This window comes from Onychostoma macrolepis, chromosome 10 (assembly GCF_012432095.1).
Source record: "Onychostoma macrolepis isolate SWU-2019 chromosome 10, ASM1243209v1, whole genome shotgun sequence".
Classification (NCBI taxonomy): Eukaryota; Metazoa; Chordata; class Actinopteri; order Cypriniformes; family Cyprinidae; genus Onychostoma; species Onychostoma macrolepis.
This window is the reverse complement of record NC_081164.1, coordinates 4,607,409-4,634,504: the sequence shown is the minus strand read 5'-3', so window position 1 is coordinate 4,634,504 and position 27,096 is coordinate 4,607,409. Positions and strand designations below refer to the sequence as shown.

At 36.6% G+C, this 27,096-nt stretch overlaps 1 protein-coding gene across 5 annotated transcripts; it reads left to right on the top strand.

Moving 5' to 3' along the window:
- Positions 1-1,554: 1,554 nt before the first annotated feature.
- smad2 (SMAD family member 2) lies at positions 1,555-25,546 on the top strand. 5 transcript variants are annotated; one of them, XM_058788692.1, is made up of 12 exons: positions 1,555-1,721; positions 1,965-2,043; positions 4,429-4,865; positions 16,847-16,936; positions 18,168-18,361; positions 18,482-18,616; positions 18,715-18,777; positions 20,363-20,416; positions 20,581-20,793; positions 21,017-21,154; positions 21,242-21,386; positions 23,377-25,546. In XM_058788692.1, the coding sequence occupies exons 3-12, from the start codon at positions 4,627-4,629 to the stop codon at positions 23,498-23,500; spliced, it is 1,395 nt and encodes a 464-aa protein (XP_058644675.1). In that variant the 5' UTR covers positions 1,555-1,721; positions 1,965-2,043; positions 4,429-4,626; the 3' UTR covers positions 23,501-25,546. The 5 variants fall into 5 exon arrangements, with proteins under 5 accessions (XP_058644675.1, XP_058644676.1, XP_058644673.1 ...); XM_058788690.1 differs by having other exon boundaries at positions 1,556-1,721; positions 1,969-2,043; positions 18,715-18,789; XM_058788689.1 differs by having other exon boundaries at positions 1,556-1,721; positions 18,715-18,789.
- Positions 25,547-27,096: the final 1,550 nt, after the last annotated feature.

Genomic DNA, 27,096 nt, shown 5'->3' with positions numbered 1-27,096 from the left:
CACACCTTCCTAAGGAAAGGATACGGACCAGAAGACATTGCATTTACTTCATGATATTTAGACAGACTTAAAGAAGTTCCAGATATATACTTGTGCTCTTATTATTTCAGTTATTTGCCTTTAATGTAAATAAACATGTGCAAACAATATACTTGCTCTTGTGAATTTATTTTGGTGTTAATTACATTTACTTACAAATTTTCACTGTATATAGCAGTATGTGCATCAGTGTGTATACAACAGCCATAGCAAGATTTGTGTCAGCTTATTTAGGCTACAGCATGATAGGGATGTCGAAACTTCTACTATAAATGCTGCACATACTTTTCTACAGGCTCTCTGTGACAAAGCTGATCCTTTCCTGGTAAACGTAACCTTGGACACCCCGAAAAAAATTGCTGTGCTCTATTTGGGTGGTGGTTGGTAAACGACTTGACTTGGACCCATTGCGCGAGCTGCCTCTCTCACCCCTCTGGACACGCCCCTCATGTGACACTGAAGACTGGACTAATGATGCTGAAAATTCAGCTTTGATCACAGGAATAAATTACAGTTTAAAGTATATTAAAATAGAAAACTGTTATTTTAAATTGCAATAATATTTCACAAAATAACAGTTTTTTTTTTCTGTTTTTTTTTATCAAATAGATACAGCCTTGATGAACAGAAGAAAGTTCTTTAGAAAACATTAAAAATCTTACTGATCCCAAACAGTGTATGTAGCCTATATATGTCATATTAACATCACGCATAACACCTTTTGTATGTCTATTTATTGGTTATGTCAGTGCTTCTGTTCTGACAGCAAAAGCAGCTATTAAATAACGGACAATGGCGACATCTAGTGATCTGAGCTGGTACTGTTTTGCCCGCTTTACGTTATCACTGGAATAATGTAACCCGGGCTTTGTTTCATCATCAAATACATCAAATATCACATTAATTCACCATCGCGCACAAAAAAAAAAAAAAAAAAAAAAAAATTTATCGCTATATTAATTTCCTGTCATGCACACTGCTTACTCTTTTGCCTAGTTCTCGACGTAAAAGCGAACATCATCTTACTGTTGAAGGCATAAAAACACTGATTGGTAAAATATATCTGTGCGCACGCTTAATATTTTTATAGCTGTTTTATTACTGCAAATAAGCACAGGTGGTTAACAACACACGCTTATGGAATAGTCTTATTTTTTACGTGCTGAATGGCGGATGAACACACACATAAACATCACAATCTCATAGTAATGCTATTTAGAGGCAGTAACTCGCTCGCTATTTCCCACCCCGTTCAGTTCCACTCTATTATGAAGTCAATAGATGGACAGCAACATTGACAAACCACCGCCTCCTACCAGAACCTAAACATCACTGATTAGAAGACACAATCTGATTAGCCAATAAAAATCGAGTATAGTTTGCATATTCAATTTTGCTCAAGATCGACGGTTTTATAAGCCAATCGACGGGAAGAGCATTCATGACGGGCTTCTCGTTTGTCCAATAGAAAGCTAGAAGGCGGGGCTTGTGTTGAGCGCGTATCGCATTGCGTGCATTAAGGTTAGGTTGCGCGCGCTGGAGGCCGTCGTCTGCTGCTGTAATTCGGCTACAGTGGGAAGGAAAATATTGTTTAAAAACGACTTTTACCCACTCGCGAATAATCCGTTTCGCTCGGATTTTACGCTACCCCTTCCTTACAGAGAAAGCGTCTCGTTAAAAGGGTGAGTTGACGGGTAAACGAAAAGATAACGACTCGCAAACCCGTTTGAAAGCTGTTTATTTTTCTGTCAAAGAAAGTAGCGCAGGCTGCTAACGTAGCGGTTTACACAAAATCAATGGTCACACAAACTCACACATCGCGCATAAGCAGCCAGATTTCGGCTTTTCGTTCGTGCACAGATGAAAGAGTTCATAATGCAGCGATTAATGTAAATGTATTGATCATGGGGTTTGTTATATTGTAGGCAGACCGGGACAGAGAGTCGATTAGCGGCCCATGCAGCCATAACGAGCCCGTGATACACCATCAGACCGCTGGAGAAGGTAACAATGCGTTTATTAATCATTTGCCAATCGTTTTAAGCTTACAGATGAGATAATGATGGCTAGGGTAAGCACGTTTGATTTATATGCATGATTAGAAAGATACCAGCAGTTAAATATGGTGATGTTTGTTTTGTCCATTTAGTTTGCTAAATATCAAATAGTTTTGCTAGGAGAAAACTGGGATATAACTCACACCTGCCTCATTGGCTTCTATGTATTTCTCATCTCAGTCTCTGGCTGTGTGTCAAAACTTAGAGAGCTGCCTACCTAGACAGCATTCTTGGGCATCAAAGTCGCGTTAATAAATGTTGCCACATTCAACAAACATTCCAACACGGCAGTTATGGGCAAAAAAAATTTTTTTTCATTTTAAATCTTTCAAAAACATATTGTGGTGCTTAAATTCTCTGAACGTTCCAAACGTTCTAAGAGATCCGGAAACGCTTAGGGTGTTCCAGAATCCACACGCGTTTGTGTCTGGATTTGAACGTTCTGTTAGGGTTTATGATGCCACGAAACTTTAAACGTTCCAATACACCCCCCTCACCCACCCTTTACTCTATTGTTTTACTCTAAAATGCTTTGAACATTTGTTTTGAATCTGTTAAATGCACTCTTGTAATCTGCTAATATTAATTCTGATTGTTCCAAATGTGATTCTAATATATTAAAAAAAATAAATAAATAAAATACAAACGTTCTATTGAAATTGTTCGAACTTGCATGTGATGTCCAAATTGCTGTCAAGTTTGACAGTTCACTGAGATCTGTTTTTTTGTTTTTGTTTTTTGGAGTTCTGCATTCTTAAAATCAGAGATTGCAATATCGAATGGTTACACTTTTTACATATAAACAGGCTACACATAAAAGAAGAACTACTTCAGATAGTTCAGCATATAAAAGACATTAGATTTTTTTTTTTTCATTGGTATATTTGGCTGTGGCTGGCAAGAAACTCTCACAGCTTCAGAAAAATGAGCCCATTAAATCTTTCCTTATGTCATCCATCTGCAAAGCATCTTTTGGCCTGTTTTGAGAGAGAATTATTGTCATGATCATGCTGTCAAACGTCTTCATTTTATCCTCATCTTAAGTGAATTACTTAAAGTAACATTTCTAGGTATGTGCAACAGTCTTTTTTTCATGGCCCATCGATTCCTTTGTAAGAAATGGCACTCCGACTAAGAATATGTTGTAAGCCTGACCAAAGTGATCAAGATGTTTTACTTCCACTTTTCTTATGTTCACAACATGGCAATATTTGCCTGGTTTCTGTGTAGATTTTGTTATGTGGAACCTCTTTTTAAATTAAATTATAAATCCTTTTAAATGAAAGACGGCCTTCTGTGGTATTACCGTTTCATCTGTAGAAAATTGTAGTTTCAAAGAAATCCCTTGTTTGGTGAATAGGGCTGAGACCAATAGCAAAGAAGCAGTTCTTGGAAAAACAAGAAAAGCAATTTATATTGAACACTCTCCTTTATTTAAAGCTGAAATCTGATTTCTGGTCTACTATTGTCATCGGAACAAATTGCAAAAATAAGGATGTTTTAGAACTTGTTTCCCAAAGACTCACCCATCTATCATTGGTCAACAAACAGACATTCCTGACTCAAACTAACAGGATGGGTTACACTAATTTTGATAAGTCAGGCCGCTAAAAATGGCATCTTTATCTCTGCATATTTATCTAAAATAAGAGAAAGTATTTACACTACTGTTCAAAAGTTTTTTTAAATTATTATTGAAAGAAATTGATGCATTAAATTAATCAAATGTGTCCTTAAGGAGGTTAGTAATGTTACAAAATATTTTTATTTTAAACTTTGAACTTTTTATAAAAAGGAAAGGAAACCTACTGTTTCCACAATAATAAGCAGCACAGTTTTTTTTTTTTAACAACAACTTTTTTTCCCCCAACATTGATAATAATCAGAAATGTTTCTTGGGCAGCGAATAGGCGTATTAGAATGATTTCTGAAGGATCATGTGACACTGAAGACGAGTAATGGAGTAATGAGAAATTCAGCTTTGATCACAGAAATAAATTACATTTTAAAATATTATACCAATCCCAAACTGCATATAAAAACAAAACTGTAAAAAAAAATAAAATAATAATAATAATCAAACATTGGTTCAGGATTTTCAAGTAATTATTTGGTAATAAAGCATCAAAAAAAAAAAAAAATTATACTACTATTAATGATAAAGAAAGAAATTGCCTGCCCAGCTGTAGAACAGTTAAAAAAAATACTACAAAGATAAAGTCTAATTAAAATTAGTCAAGAAACAGGATGGAGGTATGTAATCTCATCCCTGAAGTTTGTATTTACGGAGTCTATCTTTGGCTGTTCTTGATTTCTGCTTCTCTCCACTCAGGTAACTCCTTGCCCCCCTTTCCTCTCCTGTTTCCTAAGCTTCTCTGTCCCCTGCCCCTCATAATCAGCCCAGAGACCCTCTTCCTAAAGGCCAGTTAGGAAAGTTGGGTCTGTTCCTCCCCATTCTCCCAGCCTCCATCTGTCTCTCTAACTCCACCTGCCCAGTAGGGGCTGACCGCTTATTGGACACCCCAAAAACATGTCCTCCATCTTGCCTTTCACTCCGCCCGTGGTGAAGCGTCTGCTGGGCTGGAAGAAGTCAGCCAGTGGTTCGAGCGGAGCGGGAGGGGGCGGAGAGCAGAACGGCCAGGAGGAGAAATGGTGCGAGAAGGCCGTCAAAAGCCTGGTGAAGAAGCTGAAGAAGACTGGCCAGCTGGACGAGCTGGAGAAAGCCATCACCACACAGAACTGCAACACCAAGTGTGTCACCATTCCCAGGTATGCCAACACGCAAAGCTCATCGCATTCCTGCTTTTAGATCAGTGTCGTCTTCAATTTGTCAGTCTAACACATTGGAATCGAAAACTTAGGGGAAAAAACGAAAATTGTTGTTTACTCATCCTCTTGTTGTTCAAGAAATAAACTCTAAGAGAAAATCAGGTGTATTGTTAGAGTTTGCGTAAGAATTAGTGGTCGACCGATGTGCCGCCAAGGCCGCCAGTTTGACATTTAATTATCAGCATCAGCCAGTATTTTATCTTGACACTGCTGTGAACGCCAACTCCTGAAAGCATGGTGCTCATGTTCTCCGTCTTCGTTAGTTTACTGCTTCTGTTTAACAGTTCTGACTAATAAACTATACTTACACAGAGCAAAGTAAACGGCATAGGCCTATTTGAAAAAATAATTTCAAGTGCGCACAAATTTATCAGATTACTGAGTGCACTGTTGTTGAAGTGTTTAACAATTGCTTTGTAAAAAATACTATAATAGAATTGCAGAATCAACTAAACCTAAATAAATCACTTTATTTTACTCTATTTTTTTGCGTTTTCTTTTTGCCCATTTTTACATTTATATAATTTAGTAAGTAGCAGTGTTGGGGAAAGTTACTTTTAAAAGTAATGCATCACGATATTGTGTTACTCCATTAAAATGTAACTAGTTGCGTTACTTAGTTACCTTTTATGGTAAGTAATGCTTTTCGTTACTTTTGCGTTACTTTTTGTCACATGGGTTGAGCTGCTTATTTGTTTTAACTAACAAAAAACCCAAATGTTAACCCAACTTTCACACCGAAAGTGAAATTAATAAGCTTCAGCCCAAAGGAAGTGCCTCTACACTAGTGAATAAATTGGAAAACAAAGTAACTTATTTGAAAAAGTAACTTGGAAATTTACTTAAAATGTAATTATGTAGCTCGCATTACTTGCAATGCGTTACCCCCATCTAAATAAATTAAATTTCCACTATTATGTCTGCATTTTTTTTTTAAATTACGTGTTTTTTTACTTTTGGAACAACATGAGGATGAGTAAGTATTGACTCCATTTAAGATGTGTAGAATTGCAAGCCAATGGACTTTTTGTTCATTTGAGTCTTCATCTAATTATAAAGCAAGTCCTCTAATGAATCAGAAAGGCTTTTATTTAATTTTCGAAGTGACCTTAGCCGTATCATTGCGTGTGTTGCTTCGTGAGTGAAGGTGAAGGAATGACGCCGAGTTGCGTCTACCGTTGCGAAATATCAGCATTACTCCCCTTTGTTTCTTTAAGTGATTTCTGCTCCATCTGTCTTGACTTGAGTTAAGGTCATTCTGTACAGCTCCACATCACCTCCATTCTGAGCTCACGTAGGCTTCTCATGCTGTATGAATGTCTGCGATATCAACCATCAGGCTGCTTTTATTCCATTTCTCATGACAAATGGTGGAATATCAGTGCTGCTATTTTAGGGAAATGCTAAGAAGAGAGGATGATGGAGGATGGGTCGTGTGCCCGAGCCACAACATATCAATAGTTTGAAACCAATATGGTACAGATACACAAGGGTTGGGTGATATTTCTAATACATTCAATCTGTTTTTCAGCCGTTTGGTGATATTTGAGAGAAATATATTTATTTGCTATGAAATGGCGTTATGGACGTACAGTAGGAACTTGTAAAAAAAAAAAAGTTATATTTTTGCTTTTAATAGAAATATAATATACTTTTTTTATTCTAATAATGATTGGGCTTAATATAGACTGCAAAAAAAACAAAAACAAGAAAAAACTCTGACTTTGAAGATAAACCTCTCTCATGCTATTTGTAAGCTCTAAGAATGAAGATACGTTTTTCTCAAGTTTTTTCCCCCTACATTTTTGCTGTCACACCATAGGACACAGTCCAATTTTTATTTGTCAACTACCCATATATTGAACCTGAATTTTATAATATATTTTTAGTAACACATATAATAAAGTCCCATTTATTAACATTAGTTAACAACATTTTGTTAACATGAGCTAAAAATGAAAAATCATTTTGAAGCCGTTGTTAACGTTGATTTTAACATTTACATAAAATCCAAAAGTTGCATCTGTTAATGTGATGTACCTAACGTGACATGATCTAACAATGAATAGTTGTATTTTTTATTTTTTTTTATTGAAGATTAATAAATATTCATCTAACAAATGAATTGCTCATTGTTAGTTAATTTTATTCAATGTATTAACTAACATCAACTAATAGGACCTTATTGTAAAGTTTTACCATATTTTTACATTTCTAACTTTCTTTGAGCATTCGTATTTTGGCCTGAACAGACATTAAATGCACTTTCAATTTTAAATGCCAATGCAAAACAATAAAAATCCATAAATTTAAGAATTTTAATCAGTTTCAAAAATGGTAGTCACTTATTTATATATCTTAATCTTATAATATAATAACATATATAACACCAATGTAACCAAACATCAATATTTTTAAATATTCTATAAATCGTCCATTGCTAAGATACACCACAGCTTTTTTATTTTTTATATTTAGGTCATCTAGCAGTAATGTAGAAATCTAGCAGGTTCTCATTATTTTCCGTCTAATATGCAGCTTTATTTTGATGAGTGTTTCTAAACAAACTTGAAAAGGGCATGATCGCATAAGCGCATTCCCTGGGTTAATTCAGTTGAAAGGTGTTGTTGAAATGGATAATGCAAGCTTGTTTTATTGGCAAACGGGCATTATCCTTTGTCCTAGAGAGATTTATTTCCATTGAGTTCTTTTTGAATCAGTTTTAACATCTCAGATCTACAGAATCATTATAAGTGTGTCATTTAACAAACCCTGGCCTGAATGTGCATCTCCCTCCACTGTTTGGAAAATTGTGCAATGGTTATTGTGAAAATGCAGTGCGACTTGGCACCGTGCCTTAATGCTCGATCAGGTTCACTTAGCAAAACCTCTCGGACTGTATAGCCTACAATGAATACAGGTTAAAATGACCTCCCTGCAGTTGAAATTTGTACAAGTGAACATTTAAAATGATGACTTTTCTCTGCTAACTAACTACGGTCCGGTCAGACCTTCAGAAATGTTTCCAAGTCATCCAGAGTGCTTTGTCTTCCCTTGAGAGTGGATTCAAAGGGTGGGAAACTTTGCTTCCAACATGTTTCTGCGGCTAATCTATTCTCTAACCTTGGAAGCTTGTGGGAACGGCTGGATCAGCCATTGTGTTCGTCGCTTGTCTTTTGGTTATGGCAACGTGAAAAGCCTCCCTGACTGTCCTCTCCAGCCTCCCTCACATACCTGTGAACTTCGGCTCAGCTAGACTTTTTTTGAGTGTTTTCAATTTGACTGTTCATTGTTTATGAAAGCATAATAGCTTGTAAATTAAACGAAGATTGATTTCAGATTTGTTCCGTTTTGCTGTAAATCATGTTCAGTCAGACATCAGAATTAAATATTTTCTCCAGTGTTTTTTCTGTCTTGAGTGCATCACACACCATAATTTGGCCAGGGAAGTAGTGTAGAAATTATTTAACGCCAGCTTCTTTTAAAGGGATATTCCACTTAGTAATGTAAATTGTCATGCCTTTTCATAACTGTATATTTTGAGAAACTTTTTTTTTTTGTTTAAACATATAGTAGAAGTCAGTGGGCTCCAGTGGTTGGTTGCCAATATTTGTAAAAGCCTCTTAATGATTTAAATAAAATGTTCATATTTTGACGGAGTATCTTTTAATATTAACATGTTTAAACGCATTCCACAGATTTTTGACCAATTTTCAGTACAATTTAGTAGGGATGCAGCAAAATTTTGGCCACCGAAAATTATCGGCCAAAAATGGCATTTTCGTTTTTGTTCGAAAGAGGAAAAACGTCCAAAAATATATGCTAATGTTATGCGTGTTATTTTATTGGCTTGCTTTTTTTTTTTTTTTTAATTCAGTTTAATTAAAATTGAGGTAAAAAAAAAAAAATTAAATAAAAAATCAGTTACTTTATATTATATAATTACATAATAATAATAATAATAAATATTATTATAATATTATAAAAGCAGTTTCGATTTCGGTTTTCAGCCAAGTGCATCCAGAATTTTTTGTGTTTCCCTACAATTTAGTTTGTATGTACAAAGCTTGCTGCAGTTACTTGGCTAGTTCACAACTTTTCATTTTGTTGTACTAGAGCTAAATGGATTCCTGTCTTTGTTGGGAAGTGAATCAGAGATAAATATGAAATTGCCCAGAACCTCAGGACAAAAATCACTTAAACACATGATGTTTTTTTTTTTTTTTTTTTTTTACGATAAGCAGCATATCTGTATTATAACTCTAGTGACTAGAGTTTTGAAGTTGATAATTGCACAAGCAGAATTTAATAATTTATCATGTGCTTTTAAAATGCCATGTAGAGACACTTAGGCCCGTTTTTGTGCCAGAGTCGTGATTAAACCACCCTGTTGCCCTCCCTAAGGGATATTTATCCAGTAATGGTACATTGCCGGCTCAATCAGTTGTGTATAATCTTGAATGAAAATCAGGAGGTGCATTGTTCACTTGTTCTGTTTGGGAAATCAGACTTGAAGTCTTCCAAATAGTGTGTAATTTGCTCAAAACGAAGATTCCCGCATACGCACATCCAGAACTAAACACTACGAGCAAGCGTTAAATTTTAGCTGATGTCTAGTCCTTTTCACTGCTTTTTACGTTTGTCTTGTTTAAAGGGAAAACAAACCCGTATCTGTGTCGACCTGACTTCCTGTTGAAGATCTCAGCAGGCTGTACTATCAGTGCAGGTCTTTTGTGTAGAAGTGCTGATAGTGTATCTGCAAGATGCCTTCAGTGAGTGTAAGAATGTGAAGAGGGTTTCTCGTGAGGACAGAGTCGACTGGCGCTGTGGGTTTTTTCAAGTCTATTGATTGTAACCTGAAGACTCTATTGTCTGTCTGGCTTTCCATACTATAATTAAGACCCAGCTTTCATTTGGATTCATAAATGATGTTAGAGTTGAGGTAAAAATGTCCTTCTACCAGTGTTTTCTTGATAAAAGCTCAGACCAGAATTTATTTGAAATGCTTATTTTATCCGTAAAGTGCTTTGAATTAGTCTCTGTATTATGGGAAGTAACAAAAATGCAAATCAATACTACTGAAATTAAGAGGAAGATACATTTCAAAAGATCCTCTTAAATTGCTTGTTCATTGAATTAAGATGTTGGTCATTTGGCTCGTGTTCAAATGGCAGCCTGAAACGGGAAACTCATTGACTGTTCATTTGCAGGAATCATCCTGAGATTTAACAGAGACATATGGTTTCCTTTGTGAGGCTTGCTTTTTTTTTGTTAATCTGGCCTGGGATCCGTTTTGAAACTCGGCCCATACGCCTGCTAAACCTTTCCATTTTATTTTAAGACTAACTCATTGTCTTCATTAGCTAGTCACCTGGTGCACGACGAAGGCAGTGCTTTAAAAGAAAAGCTTTTTTGCTTTTATCTCGAGCCAAGTGTAGTATAGCCAGAGTGAGGGTAGACGGTGGCCAGCAGATGGACTCTCAGTGGTTTAGTGGGGATGGGGTCTTCACACACCAGGATACAAGGGTTAATACCCTCCAAAAGTGTGTCATCTGTCTGGGATGTGGATGCCCAGTCAAGCTGGTGTGAGATCCAGGTCTGTCAACTAGGTTTTGGGCATTTTAAATTGCTGATACAAGCATCCGTCTTGTGCATATGATGGACTAATGGAAGTTAGTTGTAGTAATACCATGAATAAACCAATGCATTTTGGGTGAAAATGTTGTTTCATTATATTCTTTAATATTTTCACTAAAATTGTCTAATATTGATTGGATTCCTGCTAATGGTTCATAATAGGTTTGTGAATTATCTTTATCGTGCTTGATTGCACGTCTGTTAATATCACACAGTGATTGGCCATCTGCTCTTGTTAATTTGAGGGTTAATACTAAATCGGGCTTCTATTGTGTGTGTGTTTTAAGAGTATTGGGAAACTCTTCATCTACTGGTGTTGAAACTGAAGTCCCCATCCCCCTAAAACAGGTCATGTGAGTTTATGTAAACTCACTGTGGTTTCACTTCTCTTAATGGTTTCTCATATACATTCACTTTGCTCTTTTTCTTTTTCTCCTCTTAACACTGCCTGGCATTTCACTTTTAGTAAAGCTCAAACTGAGACTGTATCCATTAATAATGTATCCATTAATGGACAATATTAGATTTTTTTTTTGTTGATAAATTGATATTGTAGATTTAATTGCATACTAACGTTTACTTGAAGTTAATCTTTAAAACACCTACATTTAATAAAGCAGTAAGGTGTTATTGAATAAAAATAAAAATTTATACTGTAAATGTTACAATGCATAAATTGTTGCATTTAAAACATTGAAACAATTTTAGAGTTTAGCGTTTTTATTTATCGAATTTATATAGTGATCATTTAATGGTTATCAGCCATAACATAATTATCAGAATTGGTCAGCATATATTGGTTCCGTGCTAACAATTATACTGTGCTTTTTTTTTTTTTTTAATCTGCTTTTAATGTTCTACAAATTCAACTCATTACCTTTTAAAATGTCATTGCCTTTTGTCGCTGACTAAAAGTGTCTATTGATCAAGTTCTCTGGGCATCATGAAATCTTAATTTCCTGAAGGAATAAGGACACGCTATACTCTGAGCAAGCTTCGCACAGTATCTCGGGTGGCATTGTTACATTAGGGTCGGTCTCATTAACTTTTGACATCAGGTAGCAGCGAGTGTACAGGTCGAGGGTTAGCGATACACGCGGCGCTCACATAACCTGCTCTAATGTTAATGTGCTCCTCAAGGGTTGTCTTTCTTACTCCTTTTGTATCCTTAAGTGTTTTAATGTTGGTTAGTTTGTTGTATAAATGCTTGTTCTTAGTGTTGGGATGGATGCTTTAAGTTTCTAGACACAAACACAACAAATTGTTCTTTTAAAGTTAATTAGTTAAAGAGTTAGTTGAACCAAAATTAAATGAAAATCATCATTTACTCGACACCTTGTCATTCTAAACCAGTAAGACTCTGTTCATCTTCTAAAAACAAATGAAGATACTTAAAAGGAGGAGACAAAGCTCTCAGCTTTCCTTAAGAGTGTCCACGCAACCAAAACTCTGATACTTCAAAAAGTTGAGTAAGACTTTATAAGAGTAATCCGTATCAATTGAGTAGTTTAAGTTCGTTCTTGTGCATCAAGCAAGTTTGAGCTTCTGTGTTTGCCATATTTGATGTGATCTTTATGTGTGTTATTGTTATATGTGTACGGTGTTGATCAACATTTTGAAGCGTCAAAGTTTTGGTGGAATGGACTTTCATTGGAATTGCATTGTTTTGTTAATATCTTCTTTTGTGTTTCAAAGATTGCATGGGTTTGGAATATGACGTTGAGAGCAATATACTGTAACACATTTTTAATAAACTAATAAAACTGTCAGAAACTGTGGTGAACAGCAATATTTATTTTGCTTTAAAACAAGCTTCTGGGAACCCTGAGTATTCGCTGTTGATTTAAAAATATTTGAATTAAAATGAACTCTTGTAGCAAACAATCGTGACATACTAGGAGGTTGTGTTTGCTCATTCAGTTGACTTACAGTTGCCATTTTATTTTGACTTAAGCCCTGTTCACACCAAGAACGCTAACTATAAAGATAACGATATTACTGTCCACACCAGAGGACGATATTGTCTGTTTATTCTAAGCACACGTGCGTCTGCCGCTTTAAATTCTTGAGCTCGTTATAGTGGGATGGATTCTGATTGGGTGTTGTTTTTATCGTTCATCGGCTGGAAAACAAATCGTTCTGAAAGTGATTCCAACGACATTGTTTCTCTGGCCACGTACACACTGCAGTTAAATTCGGTTGTCAGTTCACCTTTACTCCTTAATCGCGTTCTGTACACACACAACTCACTAAAATACAGGTAGTGACAACCGCATTTACAGAAATTCAACGCAGTGTGTACTGAACTGAACTGAACTGAACAACTAGTTGTTAATGACGTATTTGAATGTGCTTCACAAATGTGTCTTCGCCTGTATGTGAGATGCAAGAAAATAACATTGAAAGAAGTCTTAACTTTGCACATTTTGACACGGAGCTAGCTGTGCTCATGAGCCCTGCGGTAAAGTGTCGGTGTTGCCAGATCTTCATAGAAAACAAACAAACAAGGAGAAGCACAAACAAACCCCCACTAAAACACCCAAATGCTTTGTTTTATAACACCAAAAAAAAAACATACATCTCATATCTGCGACAGACCACTTTATTAACTCCATAAAGCGCCTATCTTTGAGATAAGACCAAACAACATGCCTAATAGCGCTTGTGAATATGAAAACATGGCAACACTGCAAGACAGCGCTCTAAAGCAGCCTCCCAAGCAGAAACAAAGCGCAGCACGTCTGTCAGCGGTAGTTTAGATAAAATCGACGGACAAAAAGAGTCTTTAGCCAAAGAAAATGGCACATAAACGGCTACATTTTTATTCACTCCCGCAAGACGACAAAATGTTGCTATGGTTACAAATGCGGGCGTGAGTACTGTTCCGTACACACATGGAACGATAGTTTACAGGACTCACTCCCGCACTGAAATGCGGTTGTCACTCCTGAAACTTGCAGTGTGTACGTGGCCTCTGTGACTTTATCGTTATAGTCTTGGTGTGAACTCTTTAATATTGAGAACGATTTTTAGAACTATATCTTTATAGTTATTGTCCTTGTGTGAACGGGCCTTTATTCTGGTCAAGAACTGCCTATTTGGGATGATACTGCCTGATCTTCTTTTAAAGCGACCAACTACAATTGATGTAGTTGTTTGGTTTTATTTAGGAATGATTCAATCTGAAATAGTTAAAACCACATTAACATGCAGGCCTGACACATAAAGTCTAAAGAAACACTTGCATAATGTAGCTTGAAAGTACTGTAGTATGTTTATATTTTGGTAGGGTAGGAAACTAATTTGTAATGTGGTATTTGTAGTTTTAGCACACCTGCTAAAAGCTTCTCAGTTGTGCAGCACGAAAGAGACGTGTGAAGTACAAGTACACTGGGCAACAGTCCAGTTCTTCTTCTCCTTAGCCCAGGTAAGACGCCTCTGACGTTGTCTGTGGTTCAGGAGTGGCTTAACAAGAGGAATTCGACAACTGTAGCCAAATTCCTCGACACGTCTGTGTGTGGTGGCTCTTGATGCCTTGACCCCAGCCTCAGTCCATTCCTTGTGAAGTTCACCCAAATTCTTGAATCGATTTTGCTTGACAATCCTCATAAGGCTGCGGTTCTCTCGGTTGGTTGTGCATCTTTTTCTTCCACACTTTTTCCTTCCACTCAACTTTCTGTTAACATGCTTCAATACAGCACTCTGTGAACAGACAGCTTCTTTGGCAATGAATGTTTGTGGCTCAATGATTGTCTTCTGGACAACTGTCAGATCAGCAGTCTTCCCCATGATTGTGTAGCCTAGTGAACCAAACTGAGGGACCATTTTGAAGGCTCAGGAAACCTTTGCAGGTGTTTTGAGTTGATTAGCTGATTGGCATGTCACCATATTCTAATTTGTTGAGATAGTGAATTGGTGGGTTTTTGTTAAATGTGAGTCAAAATCATCACAATTAAAAGAACCAAAGACTTAAACTACTTCAGTCTGTGTGCATTGAATTTATTTAATACACAAGTTTCACAATTTGAGTTGAATTACTGAAATAAATGAACTTTTCCACGACATTATAATTTATTGAGATGCACCTGTATGCTGTGTTCTGTTAATGCGTGAACTTCATTATTTGTAGTGTGCTTGCCATAATGAAGTTCAAACAATAAATACAGTTTTGGCGCTCCTTAATGTAGCATGATCGACATCACATGCCGCTTAAACTGAGGTGCTAAAGTGAACTTATATCTTTCTCTTTACTACTATAAAACATGAATGAACATCAAAAGGTATTTTATAGGAGAGCCTACAGCACAGCTTACTGAAATATCTCATGTAATCACTCATTCAGTTGTTCAAAATGTGTAAATCTTGTAAACAATGCCACATAATACATTTATCTCAGAATAACCATCCTGCGTCCATAAGCTCATCAGTCAGCTAGGAAAAAGTAACTATAAAGAGGAACGTTTTGCTAAATTTATTTGCCATATTCATATTTTTACTTAACCTGTTGTCCACATAAGAGAATGCAAGGAGCTAAAGATAAAATTCAACACCTCCTATATAATTGCATGCTACTAAAGAAGAAAAACAGACTGGATGTGTGAAAGATGCATTGATGAGGAGCCCAAACTACACTCAGTGGCCAAGTGATGCTGACGTTATGGTCCGTGACATTGGCACAGATTCTGTGTAATAAACAATTCTTTGTAACTGTATATAGTTCTCAACATGGAAAAGACGTTTAGTCCCCACTTTAAGTGAACCTTAGTTCCCAGAACATCTGCAAGATGGATTAAATTGAGACATACACACATGACAGTATGATTGAAATGGTGTTTAAAAAAATGGATTTATTCTTTGGCACCTAAAAAAAATTTATTTGGTGCCTAGTTTTATTTCTTAAAGAAGTTGATTTTTATTTATTTTTATTTTTTGTCTGGAGCCCTGTAGTAACTTATCTTGCTTTTTATATCAATGCGTTGTTTTTTTTTTTCCTTTGAGGCAATATTCTTGGCTTAGGCTGACTTTCTTTCTCCAATAAGTGTACTGTTCAGGAAAGCTGAGTTTATATTCATTTGGTTATTGCCTGTGTATACAAGAGAACTACTTGTGTAGCCCATGCTGTAGGAAAAATGTAAAAGAAGAATTTAATGAGAAATCATCCAATCTCAGTATTTGGAAAGATTTTCAAGTGTACTTGTGATAAGAACAGGTCACTGATGGAGTCTGGCACGTGTTTTTGAGTCCCTTTTCAGAGACGGTTAAACCACAGGGGGCCAAAACTTCATTCATCACATATCAAGTCTGTGCGAGTCCTGTTCCTGTCATGTCACCGTGTCTGTTTCTCATCCCATGTTTCTTTTTCAGAACTACTGAAGGTCTGTGTGCTTGTCTGATTGACTGATAGCGTTCTTTATCTTGAGTGTGATGTAGTCGAACGACAGTAGGTCCTAGGCTCCTGTCCTGTGCTGCATGTTTAAATGTTGATATCTGATGTGAAATCCAACCCCTGAATGAAACGTCTCTTATAACGTTAATTGCCCTGTTCGTCTCGTAACACACCGCATGATGACCGGGGAAGAGATTATGCACTGTAACTAGAGCTGGGCGATGTAGCAGAAAATATCAGCAGATATTAGATATCGACACTTTTTTTAGCATAAATATGATTTAAAAAATTACAGGAAATAAAAATAAAAATGTATTTTTTTTTTTTAGTGTAACAACTAAAATTAAGTGCAGTTAAAATAAACAAGGTATTGCTTTTTCACTAAACAAACGAGAAAACGATTGTGTACAGTTATAAAAACATTAATAAGTGACAATTTATCTAAATTTATTACAGTGTTTCAGTACATATGGACACATTTGACTTGCTATTTGAGTTTGGAATCAGTTAATTTAACGATCTGAGCTGATTCATGGAAATGAATCAAACTGACATTTTCCATTTGCGAATATATTGTGAATGTTCAATATATCGCCCAGCCCTATCTATAACTTTAAATACATTTGTCAGTTTCTCTTCGGTTTTCTCATCTCACTGTTATATGTGAATTTTCCATTAGAGTGGCTTCTTTTATTCGAGGTGGGCCGCGTTGTTCGTCAGCTTCTGGCGACCTGCGCGAAACATCTCAAATAAAAGAAACGATGCCCTTCGATTATCCCGCCATGGTACTTCATCTTGGTATTTTTGAATGAATCATGCCCCATGTTTATCATTTTTTGTTTCTTTGTGTTTTTGTTTTCTTTCTTTTTGTTTTTGTTTTTTTACTTTCTGTGCACAGCAATTGCTCTGAAATTTGGGGACTGAGTACACCAAATACGATAGAACAGTGGGATACCTCAGGCCTTTACAGCTACCCTGACCAAACCAGGTGAATATCCTCTCCTGACATTGTGCCACACTCACCCCACGAGACACAGGTGGGGCTGAACGAGCACAGGGGGCTCCTGGGGCCGTGAATAAACACTTTAACGCGCTTCATTATAGTTGATGTAGAATTAATATCTTGAAGATGGAAGCACTTATGTTGTTGTAGAGTTTTAATTCTAAATGTTATAATAGATTTAAAACAGATGGACACGTTTTCACAATTCCATACATTCACTTCACTAAAGCAAGGACTTTAAAACAGTGGTTCTCAACTGGTTTTATTGATTTTTATTTTATATTTGGTGACCCAACTTATGACACAATTTGCTGAATTTATGCAGAGGTGAACTGTTTATATTTACATTCATATATACACAATTTTTTTTGTATATGCTGAGCCAAAGTTTGGGGTCAGTAAGGTATTTTTTTCTTTTTTTTTAACTAATGTTGTTATTCAGTAAGAATACATCAAATTGATCAAGTCATCGTAAAGACATTTATAATGTTATAAATGATTTATATTTCTGATAAATGCTGTTCTTTTGAACTTGTTAATCAAAATATCTTAATCACTTCACAAAAATCAACAATATTAAGCAATATTTAAAGAATAAATATATGAATGAAATATAAAATGGAAAAATAGTTTTGGAGTGTTTAGTTTTAGAGAAGTTTGTTTTTAAGTTTTGTTTTTAATTTAAAGTTATAAATATAAAACATACAATACATATGTATATAAAGTTATTAATTTTATGTATTTATTAATTTTTTGTATTTTTATGATCAAATAAATACAGAATTAGTGAGCATAAGAAACTTTCATAAACAAAAAAAAAAAAACTCCAAACTTTTGACTGATATCTTATATGTAACTTAAAGTTATGCATTTTGATTGTATGCATATTAAAATAAACATGAAACATTTTCCACATTTTAAAACTTTGCATTGTTAAATGGTTAGTTGCATTTAGAATGATTGATTATTTTCCAGTTTTGGGGTCACCAACCATTAGTTGAGAACCAGTGATTTAAAATATTAGTATTGTTATTGTAGCTTTCAGATGTTTTAATTGTAATAGATGAATTTTGCATCTCTGTTGTTGGTGATTGACTTGCTGTCTAATCTCACCATCTCCCCTCTTCCCTCCATCCATGCATGTCTTTCTCTGGTCATTTGGCACGCTCCCTCTCTTCCATTTCTCTCGCCCTCTCTTTGTGGATGCTCGGGTCAGATCTCTGGACGGGCGTCTGCAAGTGTCTCACCGCAAAGGTCTGCCTCATGTCATCTACTGCCGCCTGTGGCGATGGCCCGACCTGCACAGCCATCACGAGCTGCGTGCCATCGAGACCTGCGAGTACGCCTTCAACCTCAAGAAGGATGAGGTCTGCGTCAACCCCTACCACTACCAGCGGGTGGAGACGCCAGGTATGGAAATTGGCAGCTGAATTGCCAAAAACGTTTTGGCAATACGTGTTGTTTGAACGGATACAGCTTTACTCTTTCTATTGAACGTTCATTCAATCATCTGAACACTTGCTCCTGTAGTTCTTCCTCCTGTCCTCGTGCCAAGACACACAGAGATCCTGACTGAGCTGCCGCCTCTGGACGACTACACCAACTCCATACCTGAAAACACCAACTTCCCAACAGGGATCGAGCCTCCTAACAACTATATACCAGGTAGGAACACGCACTTGTCCAGAAATGTAAGGCCGAAGACTATGCGTTTATTGTGTAGTTCAAGAGTAATAACAAGTTTGTGATTTCTGTGTGTTCAGAAACTCCTCCACCAGGATACATTAGTGAGGATGGGGAAGCCAGCGACCAGCAGATGAATCAAAGTATGGACACAGGTACATTCCCACAGTGACATCACTATATGGGAATGATAGCCACGTGTGTTTGCACTTTAGACAGTAAAGCACAATCTGCTTTTACTGCAGTAGTTTCCTTTCTGAGCTCCAGCCAGGCTTTCCCTAAATTATCTTCTGTGATTGAATACTTAAAGGGTTAGTTCACCCAAAAATGGAAATTCTGTAATTACTCACCCTCATGTTGTTCCAAACCCATAAGACCTTCATTCAACGCCAGTTTTTGTTTTCTTTGCGCACAAAAAGTATTCTTGTAGCTTCATAAGATTAGTTGAACCGCTGATGTCACATGGACTATTTTAACGATGTCTTTACTACCTTTCTGGGCCTTGAAAATGTCAGTTGCATTGCTGTCTACAGAGAGTCAGAAAGCTCTCGGATTTCATAAAAAATATCTTAATTTGTGTTCTGAAGATGAGCGAATGAGGGTGAGTAATTAATGACAGGATTTTCGTTTTTTGGGTGAACTATCCCTTTAAGATAATGAACTTCTCCATCATCCCTGGAAAGAACAAGTGTTTTTTTTTAAGTACACTACACAGCTTGTAAAATGTGAACAGCTTTTAGAAACTAGGCATCATACACTTGCCGACTTTGTCAGTGGTTAGAGGGGAAAGATTAACAATTGAGGACTTTCATGTCGTTCCGATCACAACAAACTCTTGCACTTTGTTTCTTTATTTCAAACTTTATTGTTAGATGCGTGACAAATGAAAACAATGTGTTCAGAAATCACCTTAAAATATCAAATGTTTGATCTTCTCTGACTGGGTTGATTAATTATTAAAATAATTGTTTAGGCTTCAGGCTATGATTTTGAGGTTATATTATGATAGTTGTGCAACCTGAAGGAAGAACAAGTTTAACTTGTGACTTATTTTTATTTTTTTTTAAATGACACTTTAAATTTAGACTTTGTTTGAAATAACGGAAAAAATTAAGTCGACATTAAATGAAAATTCCTAATCTTCTAAATGCGTGTGATTGATTTCATTAACAAATCATCCTTGCTTTTTTGTTTTTTTTAATAAAGTGCTGTGACATTATCTTCCAGTGAAGTGACAGATGTCTCTCTGAAGATAATTGCAAGTTTGCATTCAGATCTGCCTTGTCCAATCAACAACTGATGGATAGAACCAAGTCCATGTGCTGCGGCTTTTTTTTTTTTTTTTTTATGTGTATGTCTCAATACAGAAGAGAATATCTGTTGCTACTTTTATTACATTGCAACTTTTTGTTTTTCAGCCTGTTGTGTCCAGAATTTTTTTCTACCAAGAATTTCAATTTTACTGCTTTTTGCTGCCATTCTTATAATTTAGGATTCTGTTCGGAACCTTTTCTATTAAACTTTGCTTGTGCTATGGACAGGAATAATTTCTCAAATCACGTGCCTATTTTGACTGAAAGAGGATAAAACAGGCGAGGGAAAAAATCCCATTGAATGATGGGACTGAACCATGTCATGAATGTCAAATTTTACATGGGAAAAACAATAGTTATTTCTTTGTGTGTTGTGTTCTTGTGTAAGAAATCATCTTTTTTTTTTTTTTGTCAGGTTCCCCTGCGGAACTGTCACCAAGCACACTCTCGCCTGTCAATCATGGCATGGGTAAGACCTTGCTAACTGCTTAAACTCATTCTAAATACATCTTACATAAGTCCTTACAATCTTAAGAAATGAGGAGGTTTACTACCATAGTCATACACTGGCTATACACCGTACATTTGAGCTTGTCAATTTGTTCTTACATTTGATTTTCTTCTTTCTTTCAGACCTTCAGCCAGTGACTTACTCGGAGCCTGCGTTTTGGTGCTCCATAGCTTATTATGAACTCAACCAGCGAGTCGGAGAAACATTCCACGCCTCTCAGCCTTCCCTCACCGTGGACGGTTTCACAGACCCCTCCAACTCAGAGCGCTTCTGCTTGGGCCTGCTGTCCAACGTCAACCGCAACGCCACCGTGGAGATGACCCGGAGACACATAGGTATCAGGACATCTTCAGCTGCTCTACTATCAAGTGTTTGTTGAATTTTAGGGAACCGTTCACCCAAAAATTTAAATTGGCATATTTTATTCGATCATGCATTTCCAAAACTGTATGACTTGCTTTCTTCTACAGAAGATATTTTGAAGAATGTCTGTGTCTGTACAATGAAAGTCAATGGGGTCCAAAACGACATATTTTTGTGTTGATGTTTTTTGATTAGGACGAGGGGTCAGGCTGTATTATATTGGTGGGGAAGTGTTTGCCGAATGTCTTAGCGATAGCGCCATCTTTGTTCAAAGCCCTAACTGTAATCAGAGGTATGGCTGGCACCCTGCGACAGTCTGTAAAATCCCTCCAGGTAAGAGATTCACTCACTTTTATTGTCCTCTGTACTGTCCTAGAAATTTACGTCAACCATTGTGACGTAACGATACCTCTTTCTTAGGCTGTAACCTGAAGATCTTCAATAACCAGGAGTTTGCGGCACTGCTGGCTCAGTCGGTGAACCAGGGCTTTGAGGCTGTATATCAGTTGACCAGGATGTGCACCATTCGCATGAGCTTTGTCAAAGGCTGGGGAGCCGAGTACAGGTATGGACAATCAAACCACCTCACTGACAGTTATGCCAATGGCTGAGTCATAAATTTTATGACTTTTTTTTGCTCAGGAGGTTTGTAAAGTATATTTTGTTAAACTTTTTCAGGGATGATTTCTGTGTATTCTTTTCTTTTCTCTTTTTTTTTTTTTTTTTTTTTAAGCTATATTTTATTTTTTGCCAGATATTGGGTCCAATAAATAAATAAATTAATTAAAATTAAAATAAGTAAAAAATAATTTGAGTTGTCTTTACAACTACAAAAAAGTGAATGCACCTCCTGAATGACCAAAATTAAGATTGCATGGTACGGTGCCAAGGAGCATTTTTCATTCATTCATTCATGCACTCATTCATAAAAAAAATTAATTTCTTTAAAATGTTAATGCATACGGTTTTATATAATAGTAAAGATTAAGTAAAAGTAAAATTTAAGCGAAAATGTGTAAAAAATCTTGGTTTAAATTACACTTCCGGTGAAATGTATGATTCATTATTTCTCAAAATAATGCAAACCGAAATCCAAACTACATTCATTATTCAAATATTCCATATATTTTCTATTAAATTCAAATATAGTTTATGCGCTTAACCTCAGTTTATTTACCATTGTCTTTGCTGCAACCAGATTGCCACAAATTAAATGTCTCATGTATCACTTTTGTATTTTTATTGCTGAAATAAGATTTAAACTTGCTTCGGTCTTTTTGTTCTGCTTTTGATATCCACAATTAATTAACTACATCACCGATTTTCATGTTTTGACAGACCTTGTCTTAAATGCATCAACCAAATCAAAAATCTAAAACTAAGAACACTTACTCCCTACTTGTCATGTGCAAATCATGCATGTTGGAAGTAGTAGCTTTTCAACATGTAGTCAATAACAAAACTGGAAGAAATGAAACACCACCAGTTTTTATACAGTATTGGTAGTACAGATGGGCAAAAAATACTACCAATCCTATCATGGCAAAGACATGGCTCATGAATATCAATGAGGTTGTTGCTATGCAACTTTTTGGGGCTAATTAATATTCATGAGCCAAGCCTTTGCCATAGTAGGATTTAAAACGCATGCATATCCATCACCCTAGCAGTTCCTTTTGCCTGTTTTTCCCATTCCAAAATTAATATTTAGTGGGTTACTCCACCCCAAAAGGAAAATTTTGTTATTAATCACTTGCCCCCATGTCGTTCCAAACCCGTATGAGCTTTGTTCGTCTTCGGAACACAATTCAAGATATTTTGGATGAAAACCGGGAGGCTTTTGACTGTCCCATTGACTGCCAAGTAAATAAGAAAAGTATGAAAAACATCGTCAAAATAGTCCATCTGCCATCAGTGGTTCAACCGTAACGTTATGAAGCTACGAGAATACTTTTTGTACGCAAAGAAAATAAAAAATACGACTTTATTCAACAATTCGTCTCCTATGCAAACTGAATGTATGCTGTTCTGTGTCAGCTGCGCCACATGGATACGTTTATTTACGCTTTGATTTGAATGAAAACCGCATATCCGTGTGGCGCGGCTGACATGGAACAGAATGGCCAAAATGGCGCTACGGTGACTCCTCTGAGACTAATTGTTGAATACAGTCGTAATTTTTATTTTCTGTGCGTACAAAAAGTATTCTCGTCGCTTCATAACGTTACGGCTCAACCACCGATGGCAGATGGACTATTTTGATGATGTCTTTCATACTTTTCTGGGCCTTGACAGTGTTATTTACTTGGCAGTCAATGGGACAGTCACAAGCCTCCCGGTTTTCATCCAAAATAAATTAAATTGTGTTCCGAAGACGAACTAAGCTTTTACGGGTTTGGAACGACATGGGGGTAAGTGATTAATGACACAATTTTCATTTTGGGGTAGAGTAAGACCCAAGCTGTCACTACAGTAGCTTGAACATAACTGTATGCTGTTGCAATTGACATCCATGTTGTCCATGATGCATCCTGTGACTGTTGACTGTTGTGTAGACGGCAGACGGTGACGAGCACCCCCTGCTGGATCGAGCTTCACCTCAACGGCCCCCTGCAGTGGCTGGACAAGGTCCTGACCCAGATGGGCTCGCCCTCCGTACGCTGTTCCAGTATGTCCTAATCGCCGTGACCTAGCTCTCTGTCCTCTGACCCCCAAAACGACTGATTCTACAATCACATCAACCGACAACTCGAAGAACAACAGACTTACTCGAACCCCGCCCCTCTTTCTCTTTCATAGTAATCGTGAGCCTTTCTCTGTCTTCTCTCCTCCCGACACTGATGTTCTCTCCGTTCGGACCTGAACGCAGCACTTGCTGTCTCATCAGCTTCATGCACCTTTAATTCTCTCTTGTTTTCTTTCATAAACCCTCAATATTAAATGTATTAGTAGTAGAATTTGAAATGTATATTGGTTATTTTATTTTTATGGTTTTCGAGAAGGAGGGAAGGTGCGTATGTTGTGTGGAAGTTCAAGAAGGCAGTAAATAACTTCACACACTTGTAGCAGCAAGGCTTTTCCCCCCGATGAAGTAAATACTCTGATACTCTTTTAACGATTAATTTTCCTGGATGCCGATCCCAATCTGGTCGTTCAAGGAGGTTACTTTTTCTGGCAAAAAGTCACGTTCTTTGTTTTTATACACGTTATTATTGTGCAGATTGACACGTTAAGACTTAATCATGGATTTTGATTTCTTCAGTAATGCCAAAAGATACTTTTTTTAAATTTAATTTTATTTGATTTTTTTTAACGATTTCTTCCCCCAAACCACTATATAAGAATGTTGCCTTTGATTTGAGGTATGCTGCTGTAAGTCATGCTTCTTTTCTTCAAACTTCTGGAATGTTTAACGCAAAAAAAAAAAAAAAAAAAGACCCCACGTTCAATTCGAACCTTACGCCGCCCCTCAGAATTAACTTTTTATTCACTGGGTGAAATATTCACTAGTTAGCTGTGGAGTGGTTTTGGAGTCTGGTTTCTTCAGAAAGTGGCTTCTTTTAGGGACTTTCGAAGGTTATTAAAGCGTCTCACGCAGTCCAGATCTTTAAAATAAAAACGACAAAAGAATAAAAAATAAATCCAAGTATTTAAGCTTTAAGTGTTAATAAACTAGGTTATCCTTCACAATTACAATATTTTTTTTCCCTTTACCTTTCTTTTAGCTACTTTTTGTATTTTCATGTATTTTTATATATAAATATATTTAAGATCTTTAAAGCTCTCTTCCTTTTTATTAGAATTGAATATTTTTTTAGATCATGCCCTCTTTTTAAAGGAACATGGCTTCATAATGAAATGTCCTATCATACGAAAACGTTATTTAGCATGAAATTTTTATAAGCGCAAATATCTTTTTCTCCTCTTTCTCCGCTTTCTAATTCAAGCTGTTGTCCCAGGTTAATGTTTTGCCCTGATCTCGAACCCCCTGAAGTACATCTGACTTTAATTTTCTTTTAGTTGCTTTCCTCCCATGTTCACAACATGATACTGTATAACCCACCGCCCCCCGAAGTATGGTTACCCGAAACCATGGCGGTGTTCTATTTGTTTGCAATTGGGGAATAAAAAAAGACTAAACAGGTTACTTTTACAGGGAGAACTGTGCAACTTTAGTGTGCGTGCTCGTTGTACAACTTTTACTAATGACTGTGATATAGCTGTCTGTTATTCTTTACTTGTTGTGGCAGTGACCAGGCGTTGCAAATATCCATTCCCCTCTTCTCACCTCTGTCTCCATATTTTCCTTCATTGATCTTAACTACTCTTGCGATTGTACTTTTAAGTGCATCTAGTAAAAAGCTGACGAAGATGTTGTGGCCCGTTTTTAAAGCCGATGAGCGGCCATTAAGACACTGGGAACATTCTGTTTGCCATTTTTGACTGGGTGTGGAAAGAAAACCAAATAAAACTGAAAGTGGACCAGACATATATGCATATAAATGTGTATATATAATTTTATTTTACTTTTATTTTATTTTTTTCCTGTTGTTTTTTTTTTTTTTTTTTCTCCTATTTTGCAAAGCATTTAACAGTTGGTGAGCTTGTTTTACCATTAGAGAGATGTATTGGTAGGACGTGAACTTCAGGCGATAAGCTTTTCAGGCGTGTTGCATATGCAGACTTCATAAATACACTAATAAAAAGTTTTAATTCTCATGTTAACACCTGTCTGGAGTATTTTCTTTTGTTTTTCTTGTTGCACTACTGCCATCAAAATTGTTAGTTGATGCCACTTGTTTGTTATCTCAAGCTCTTTGCCAACAGTACTGGGTAAATAAGTACACTAACATTTATTAACTTTATTAGAGATGAACTTGCTGGCAGTGGTTATGTTATGCAGCAAATGTGGGACAGTCATAATTTGGGTAAGACTAAATGATAATTTGCGTATCTACACTTGAAAAGTAGCAAAATTATGGCATCTAATGTGACCTTTATTTAAAAAATAAATAAATAAATGTAAAAGAGTGCCGTTTTGAATGCAAAAGAGATTCTCTTGTCTACAATATTGTGTCTTGGACACAAATATGAACTTAACGTGTCTAGTTTAATGTATTCCTAGAGGAATTTGTCTCAAAGTCAATAAGCAGAAGTGTCATTGAGCACCCTACAACAATTTTGGTAGCTCTCATTTGTGTGGCAGGAGTTTCTTGTTTGCATTAAGACCACACCATTCCAAACTGGATCACACACAATGCTCTAAGATATACTGTATATACACTATATGGACAAAGGTATTGGGAAAACCCCTTCTAATGAACCGGTTTGACTACTTCAGTAATTTCAGTGAGTACAAATCTTAATGTTTAAGCATATAAAGTTACTCTAGGGAATTGTGTGCTTCTAATTTTACAGCAACAGTTTGGACAAGGCAAGGTTCAAAAAGAAATGATTGAATCAGCCAGCCTGATAGAACTTGACTGGTCTGCAGAAAGCCAAGTTCTAATCCCAGCTGAACACCTCTGGTCTGACTTGAAATGCAGAGCTTGAACCAAAAATCACCAAACACCAATGACTTGTACATACACTATATGGACAAACGTATTGGGACACCCCCTTCTTTAGAACAGAAAATGGCACTTCCAAAACTGTGGCAACAAAGATGGAAACAATTCATGTAGTTAAATTGTATTTTCATCTCTGTTGCAACAGTTTTGGAAGTGTCTAAAATGACTGTATCCACATGTACAAGTCATAGGTGTTTGGTGATGAGTTTTTGGCTCAAGGTCTGCATTTAAAGTCACACCAGAGGTGTTCAACTGGGATTAGGACTTGGCTTCCAGTTCTTCCACACTGACTGAATCAATCATTTCTTTTTGAACCTTGCCTTGTCCAAACTGTTGCTATAAAATTTAGGGGTGCAACGAATCGTAGATGATCCGTGATCCATACGGACCAGTCCCTACGGTTCGGCACGCATGTGATTCGCGGATTAACAGTTAAATTCAACCAGTATAGACTGAAAGTTATCATTTGCACGTGTTTACCAATTTACACATTCAAGCAATTTCAGAACATTCAGATGAAGGAGAAATCGAATCGGGACTCGCGCGCCGTTTTCTGCGCTCAGCCGCAGCCGCACACACCCGAAGCGCGCGGAGAGAGAGAGAGCGGCGCCATTCAGAAACCGCGTTTCAGACAATACCCGTTTTGGCAAATATTCTGGTAAACACAGTAAATTATGTCCATGTCTTAAGTTAATGTATACAGCT